The sequence below is a fragment of the Drosophila melanogaster genome, chromosome 3R (genome assembly GCF_000001215.4).
Source record: "Drosophila melanogaster chromosome 3R".
Taxonomy (NCBI): domain Eukaryota; kingdom Metazoa; phylum Arthropoda; class Insecta; order Diptera; family Drosophilidae; genus Drosophila; species Drosophila melanogaster.
The window spans coordinates 20,166,916-20,175,770 of record NT_033777.3 but is presented as its reverse complement, the minus strand read 5'-3'; the positions used below and the strand labels follow the sequence as shown (position 1 = coordinate 20,175,770).

At 37.6% G+C, this 8,855-nt stretch overlaps 1 protein-coding gene across 1 annotated transcript; it reads right to left on the bottom strand.

The window, feature by feature from the left end:
* Positions 1 to 898: 898 nt before the first annotated feature.
* On the bottom strand, positions 899 to 6,336 carry CG5023 (uncharacterized protein). The gene is made up of 3 exons (NM_142610.3): positions 6,251 to 6,336; positions 1,360 to 1,680; positions 899 to 1,280 (listed from the first exon to the last, which is right to left on the bottom strand). The coding sequence occupies exons 1-3, from the start codon at positions 6,254 to 6,256 to the stop codon at positions 1,098 to 1,100; spliced, it is 510 nt and encodes a 169-aa protein (NP_650867.1). The 5' UTR covers positions 6,257 to 6,336; the 3' UTR covers positions 899 to 1,097.
* Positions 6,337 to 8,855: the final 2,519 nt, after the last annotated feature.

Sequence of the window (8,855 nt, the reverse complement as noted above, 5' to 3'; positions counted from 1 at the left end):
GTTTTGTCTGATCATTGGCATACTCACAAACACTAGCAAGTATTCAGATACGCACACACTTACGTACAGAAAGCCATTCGCCATTTTGACTGTCTGTCTGATAAGTTTTTCCTTTTTCTTCGGTTGCTCGAATGTTTGTTCAGTGGCCGTCATTATATTCGCAGTTCGTTGCTTGCCTGCAGCTTAAGGATGCCAAAGGTAACGACACATTCAAAAAATGATTGGAGAATACTCGTATCGGTCTCGTTAAAGAATATTATTTAAAACTATAAATACGCAATGGTTTTTCTCAAATATGTTGTTTTATTTCCAAAAAATATCTCAAGATTTGTAAAATAATAGATTTACCTTTAATGTAAATAATGGCTTCTGAGTATTTATCAGAAAATGTTTAAAATAGTGTATACTATTGTCTATTATTCCATAATTTCATAGGATCAATCCACATATTTTCTCCCCGTGCACAGAAAATCAAACAGACTTTCAAGGCCCTTTTTTCGCCAACTCACCTGAGTCTTTGTCTTTCATACCCTATGGACACACACCAGCCCAGATGGAAATACAAATGGCCTTGACATTTCTTATGCTTATCGCTGTCAGTGCAGGCGTTGAAATTGTAATTTGTGTAATCTCTGGTGGACCAGGCAACGGAAGAGCAACAGCCTCGGCATCCGAAGGAGCCACAGTCGCTGACAGAGAAATAAAGGTGTCTCATGCGAGGTGAGCAAATGGAAATGGCCCCCCACCTGGATGGAATTGATGAGGAGATGGGGGAATAGAATGCGGTGGGAAAACCACTTAAACCGCTCGACTAACTGCCGGCAATCGCACAACTCTGGCCGCTAATTAACAACAGCATAATGCTAATCCACGCAGACTGGCGGAACATAACAACTTGATATTTATATTAAAATTAATTAATTTATTTGTTTCATATTATATAAATTACATTTAGAGCTTGGCACTGCTTAAATCATGCGCCATGACGCACGAGATACAAAACCCACTTTTTGTTTGAACTAATTAGATTTCGGTGTTTGTGTGGTTGAGTGTGTTGTGGTGTTTTTCTTTCCGGGATCGGTTGGGATGGTGGTGCCTTACATGTGGCGGGTGTTGCCCATACCACCGTGTCCAGCCTGCGAGGCGCCCTTGTTGAAGCCCATCTGCAGGTTGAGCTCACCCTCGTGGGCACGGAGCTGCTCCTCGGTGAAGCTGCGCTCGTTCTTGTCGGCCATCTTGGGTCCCAGTGTGGGGCCAGTGTACTCGGGGTGCTTTTGCGTCTGCGGATAGGGAAAAAATTATTCAGATTATTTTGAAAAAAGAGATTTATAATCAATCCATCCATTGGGTAATACTTACGATGCGTCCAAGGGCGTACAGGGAGAGGGTGACCTGGGGGATGTTGCGACGCTCGAAAAGATCGGCGGTTTGGAAGATCTCCTCCTCGGGCACACCGTACTTCTTGACCGCTGCCTGGAAACGCTGGATGTTCTCCATCAGTTGGAAGTTGGTGCCGCGCTCCTGGATCTTCTTCACCGATCCGGGGGCCAGTTTGTTGGCCAGCTTGCACAGCCAGATGCCGTCCTTGAGAATGTCCTCGTACTGCCCGCTGGGGACCTTCTCGCCAATCACGGCGAACACCCAGTTGAGCACTTCCTGTTCCTGTTCCTTGTTGCGTGGCTACGGCGGAAAATGGGAAATTAGAACGTGGAAAAGTGGACGTAGGCGGTTGAAACAAGATAGCTGCTGCTAAGTGCCAGGCAAATCAATTTGCTGTAATAGTAGACAATTGCGGCACAAACAAGGCCAGCCAGGAGGGTCATGAAATTGTCGAGTAGCGAACAGGCCAAATCCCCGGCGCAGATTGGACAGAGTTCAAGGGTCAGCATGAGGGCTTAGTGTCCTACGTCCGTGTGATTCCATTTGGAAAATGCCCAAATCAAGGCAGATACAAACAAAGCGGAACAGAGGCGGCACTGGAAGAGCGCCGGCCAGAAATAGATTCATTTTCCAATTAATTAATTTTGATTCCGACACCGCGAGTCCTGTCCGTTCATTCGAGCATTTTATGGGACAGTTGACAGGGAAAGCCACTAACTGTTTAATTGAAATTTACGTGAAGGCAATAAATTCACTCTGGGGTCAATTGCCGTCGCACAGTTCATTCAAACAAACTGAATTGTGGTCTTTAAATTTGATTATTGTCAAAGAAATTTCAACCAACTTCCATATTGTTGTGCCCTCTTGGCAGCGCCAACACAAATCTAATTGACCCCAGAACAAGTATTGCTAATTAAAAACAATGCTATTGTATATTCGCGCATAAAATATTTATCCCGTGTTCAGCAGTGCTTATGTGCAACAATTACCAAACTGAAATATTTTCGTAATTGAAATCCGATGCTTATATGCATCTAGGCTCATTAATATTTCGCCCATTTCTGCTAATTTATCGTCCATTGTTCGTGGCGATTTTTATTTTATTTTTATTGCTTTGCCGGCCAATTGCGGCTTTTTGTTTGTACGTTTTAAGCTGTCATTTGATTTGTGGCCAGGCGTTCTGAATCGTATAAATTTTTTGGTCGAAACCAAAATGCCCGCAAAATGTCAAATTTCACACAAAGTGCAAACATTAAAAAATAATAACATTCAATACCAATAACATTGTAGCCGAACATACAATATATGCCATTTAATTTTACTAACATAATGCATGTTTTTGTTCTACCCAGCGAAAAAGGTGTTAAAGAAGCTTGTTCAATACTGGGATAGAAAAAGAAAATAAGTTTGATAGACCTGGTTATATTTTAATTCTAGCCATGATTACACGGGTTATAACGAATTTGAACTTTTCCTTCTTTTTGCATTTTAAATATTCGTTACTTTTGCCATTTTATTTATTGTTATTATTTGAGAGCTGCACAACAGTCTGTTGCACATCCAAGCTCATGGCAACGGCATTTTCATATTTCCAGGGAGGGAAATTATTTATTTATTTAAAGTATGTATTTATGCGTAAATACGAGTATGTGTATATTTTCGAGTATAAAAATCGAGCTTGGACGGCAACCGAGCCATCGGCACGCTTTAATGGCAACCAATGAGCCAAGGGGATTTTAATGAATTGTACGTCAATTTGCATTCGCAATTGCTTTAATTCCAATTCGATTTCGAAGACGAGTTTATTTCTCGTCTTTTTTTTTTTTTTTATTTCAATATATTTTCAGGTGTTTTTTTAATTGAATGTACAAACAAACCAGAGAGCGTTGTTGTTGCTGTTGATCTTCTGATAGAATTGCATTTCACGTTTGGCTCTTGGCTCTGTTTTCTCATTATTAATTGGTTTATCTGGTTGGCCGCTTGGCAGTTGGTTCTTTTCTCTCTGTATACCCCCCATGTCCAGGTCGCTGCATAAAAAAATCATTTTATAGGTGATGAACAGCTAAGTGATATCGATTGTGGTCAGCCAGTGCCAATACTGCCAGTTCATTTCAGACCGACAATCTGGGAATAAAAGTCACGTAGGGGAAATACTATCGAGACCTTTAATACTTTAAGGACATGTGGCGAATACATCCGTTATTCTTAGAGTACAATGATTTACTAGGATGCACTAGAAGGACGATTTATAGCTCGACCCTATACGGATGTTTCAGTATCTGTAATTCAGTAATTTATTTATACTTATATAAATTATACTTATTATTATTATTATTTATTTTTATAGATATCTATTCAAATATAAATTATTTTATTAGTATTATTATTTAATAAGCTATTTCCTAATTGGTATCATGGCAATCAATACAACTTGACTTATTTTTAGTATTAGTAGTTCCGTGAGTTTAATCAAATTGATTTGAAAAATATTCAGAAATGCGTTGAACTTACTAGAAAAAAGTAAGACTAAAAGTAAGAAAATGAAATGTATCTTCGTCCTTAAACAAGTATTAATTTTTATGAAATTTTTTCAAAACATGTATTTATTTTGTTGCTTTAAATTGACCTTCAAATAACCCTCGACTTGGGCGGTGATTTTTTGTTTGGCTGAATGGCGCCCTCTTTTTAGTTGCCTTTTTCCGGCTGCTGGCATAAATAAAAATTTTCATTTGCACATGAAGATAAACGCTCATTTTGCTGCTGTTATTTCAATTTGTCATTTGGCCAGCTGCCAATTGGCGGATGCTGGCCAATATTAACCAAGTGAAACGAGCATTTTGCCCAAACACAAGGGGGCTGACAATCAGACGGTCTCTTTTTGTTTGCTGTTTTATATCATTTATTTCTTATGAAAAGTTTATTTTTTACAGACGCCGCCTCGTGGCCTTGAGGGGATTGTAAAAGACGAGCTAAGCTATGCAAAAGTGCATTAAAATTTCGCGTCTTCCCTTGGACTTTATGGTTATGGCCTTTGCATTGTTGCCAAGAAAGCGGCAGACGCTCGTCAACGAATTGTTTGGGTTTTTGGCTGATCATTAGTGGCGATATTTTGGCTCAACAGTTTGCCTTTTCGCAGCAATAAACATTGAAATTGTTCGAAATTCCAAATTTTGTTTAAAGCATGAAGTCATCATTACAGAATTTTTCCTTAAAAATGCAATAAATCAAAACCCGCAAATATATATGCATTAATTAAAATATGTCATAGTCCGGAGTGACCAAAAAAGGTCATGATTATAACTATACTACACAGAAAAGGGGACTTAAAAAATATATTATAAGCATATGGCGTTCGTTCAAAAAAAAAAAAATACTGAACATTCATAATAAATGCACACTGCTGCTAAAAAATGTATCACATCGTAATTTGTATTCATAAATTGAAAGTTTTTGCAACACAAACTGTCACCAGGTCGGCGGGAATTAATTATAAAAAGTAAAATCAGTCAAAGAGCAAAGAAACAAAAAAAAAATCCAATGGCCCCCAAAGACACCGGTCGCCAAATGTTTTTTTATGCATCTGTGCCATCACTCCGCATAATTCAGCAAATAATTAAGTTCAATTAAGAACAAAGTTATGGCCCAGTGGCTTTGACTGTCTGTCGCAAAAACTTGTCAGCATTATTGAGAGACAAATGTCAACAGCGGAAAATTCGCAAATTAATTATGAATCGAAAGTGCAAAAGGAATGCCGAATACCGAATGATGCATGAAATGCGTAATTTGTTTGTATTGAATTGTAAAGTCCTGCGTCCTGAGTGATTTGCGACCAAATGGAGGCCACTCTTTTCCATCGATTCGATGGGAATTAATGGCTGGTTAACTACCGGGCATCCCAATGGCCCAATGGCCCAAGGGCATTTGTCATCCCCCGGCCAGACTGTCAACTAAGTGATTTTTTATTTTAATATATAGGGGAAATAAATAGCACAAATACGCGATATATGAGAATGAATTATGATCTGGCAGCTGCTGCGAGTGGGCGTAGCTGAAATCACTTGGCCAGAAAACTCTACATGAGCCTCTGGCATCAGGATCTGGTTATACAATGTAGGATAATAAGTAGGATAATATGTATATAATCCACACAATATATGTCTGGGCCAAATGTTAATTGACTATTTAAATATTTAACCAATTTAAGAAATTTTTAATTAAATCGCTCGCGCTGTTTGCAATTAAATATTTTGTCTTTTAATTGCTTATTTAATTATAAATACATACAAACACTGATTGCTTTATGCATTTGTGTGAGCTGATTACTGCTTATAAACGTACGTAAATGTATATAAAGGCATAAATCAACGGGCAATATATTGTTTTAATAAGCATTTTCATACAAATGAATATGCTGATATTTGGCACTTTTTCAAAAATGTATTTTGTATTTACTTCGCACTTTTTTCGCTTCACTTTAATTTGTTGATTTCCTTATTTGTTTCGTTTTATTTGATACCTCTCTGTGAACGAGTGTGCATATTAATTGAATGGGTATATTCACAACTACGTGACTTTTCTACTATCAACGGTTGAATAATTTTATTTCATAAACAATTATATCAGCTCAATTTTTTTTTTTTTTGTGAGGCAGCCTTTTTCAGGCTTTTTTCACTTTGAAAGAGAAATCGGAAACGAAAAATCCAAAATGAGGAAATTGGCAATTCAATTAAGCCTGATACTCGGACATTCTTAGAGAAAAATCCAAAATGTATCAAATACTCAATAATACAAATTATAATAATAATTTGCTCGATTTAATTTAATACACCCAGGACACTTAATTATCCTTTACGAAGCTTGTGGAACTTACAGCCATTGTGAATTATTAGATTTGAAAGTGAAATGCAAATGCAAATTAGCGTGTGGCGCGTTTGAGACACAAATTTCAACTGACGCAGGTTTGTTGAAACAGTTTTCCATTTGGCCTAAGATAATTTACGAAAATGCTGAAAACGATTTTAGGTTAGGCTAATGCCGCTGCCGCTGCCGCTTCTGTCGACGTCGACGTCAGCGGGCAGATATAGATTTGCCCGATGCCAAAATCGCCCGAAATAAAACCATGGTGACGCAGGGAAGGAGCGGGAAAAGCAAATTTAGATGCAAACCGCGGATGCCCGGCGGAAACTCTTTGTGACGTCACCGCGTGAAAAGTGGAGGGAAATAAAAAAAAAGATTGAGAATTATCTCAGACAGAAGTGTGCCAGATATCTGGTATTGAAGTCGTTTCCCTTTCGCTTTCATGGTTGGCAGAACAAATTTCAAGCAATTTGCCAGCAATTATGCTTAGTCAAAAGCGCATACTTGTATCCCAAAGATACATATTTGTGTGGGCTCCACCTAATCCCACTGGCAATAAGTGCGGATCACTCTCAAAAATATTCCCAAACTTTCAATAAAGCCATTTCATTTTTTTTATTTCAGCCGAAAATCTAGTGAAACTAAAATCATTTTGCAATTACATTAAAACTTTTTCCCATATGACAAAGTTTTAGCACCAGATAATTTGGCTAAAAGCAAACACAACAAAGTTTAAAGGCTTTCATTTGTTTATTTCGCTGCACTCTGCGATAGAGTAATTTAATTATCCAGTCAGACATTTGGCCAAGTTCAAGTTTAAGTTTTCAGGCAAGGTGCTCCATAAAATCTACTCAAAATAAACATAAACAAATTTTAAAGGGCGTGAATGTGCATATCTTTTCACACCTGGCACACATAAATCTGTGATTTTCTTTTTTAAATTCTTCCATAGCATAAGTGATGAATGCTCAGCTTAGCAAATTATTCGCTTCAAAGCATAAATCCACTTTGGTTTAATTAATTGCATTTTACAATTTTACAATTACCGAGTGAATCGCAGAATCTTTGATAAACCTCAGCCTTGTGGTATATTCACGCTTCATCTAAAAACGCTCAATGAATTTTTCTCACCCAAGCGAATGAATAATTTTCTTATTTATTTATTTCACACACAACGAAAACAAAATGCTCGAATATGAAAATTTATGGACAAATGAACTTAACCATGAACTATGTCTGTGGAAAGTCCTCGATGAAAAGTGTGAGGGCGGCAGCACAAACAAAACACCTAGGGTAAAAGCAAAAACAGCTGCCAAGGCTGCAATCAAAATTAATTGAGCAACTCGGAGCTCAGTGTCAGAACAGAACGTGCGTGTTGGTGTGAGTGCGATTCTGATTGTGGACATCTATTTATTTGGGGCTGTATCTGTGGGTCTATGAGTGGATGAGTCTATGTCAAAGTGAAGGCATTGGCGTGGGCGTCAGTCCGCCGAAAACATCGACCTACAAAAAGTGGCCCCAAGTCTCAGCATTTGCTGCCAAGATCTGGCAATCGAAATCGTTTTGTGTAAAAAGCATCGGAATTATGTGAACACGGAGAGGGGGTGGGCGCACTCCATCGCAAATGTGATATACGAACTGCAAATGCTCTCTCCAATTTGGAAAATAACGAATTACACTCATTTTCCAAACTGGAAACCAGAAATGCCTCTAGCTAGAATATTCCTGCTTTTCATTACAATAGGCAAATATTCGAAAAAATTAATTTACCCAAAACAATAGCTCATAAATAATTATTTGCATCGATTGAAACCAAATAGGTTTTAATACTGAATGTTTGATCCATCACAGAAATATTTTAAACGGCTTCCAGTAAAAAAATATATTATCAAGTGAGCTCTTATAATGAAATAAATACCTTTAATATGCAAATGTTATATTTATTACCAAAATTAATTAATGTTTATTATTAAAAGTTTTCAATTCAACTATAATTTAAGATAACCTTCAATAAATCACTAAATATTATTTTTTGCTTATTCAACCACCAATGTTTGCGCTTTTGAACTGTATATTCCCAATAATTTTTTTGTTATTATTCTTCCTATCATCGCGGTCCCAAGTCAATAAATTCGAATGCTTCTAGCCACCGCAAAGAGCATCAAAGACGAGGCGGCTCACTTTTGTTTCTTGGCCAAGACAAGGGGCCAACTGTTGCGCATAAATAAGCAATAGAAAATGGGCTTTAAAGAACAACAGTCGAATAGGCAAGAGAAACAAAAGCTAAGCAGCTTTGCGGCTGGAGGAGCACTTGTCGATAATTATGTTCAAGGCAGACCCCAACAAATCGAGGTCAACTGTGTATATCTGGACAGAACTTTTAGTATCCAGTAATTTTTAGCATCCAAAGACTCGATTTCAGCCCTCATCCTGCTTTACTTTCGTTTCAGTTAACTGTGCTAATTAGTCCTTTTTGCTTGGTTTACTCTCAATTTATTTATTCCCGGCATTTTCTGATATTTTCATAGGGATTCTTTTGCATTAAAGCGAGTATTAAAATTTGTATTTCACATCAAGCAATTTATCTGGCTGGAATTTTAAGCTTTGCGCTCAATATA

Coding starts and splice junctions, on each gene's coding strand:
- CG5023 (NM_142610.3), bottom strand. Junction 1,281..1,359: donor TGTACGCCCTTGGACGCATC/GTAAGTATTACC, acceptor CCCTATCCGCAG/ACGCAAAAGCACCCCGAGTA.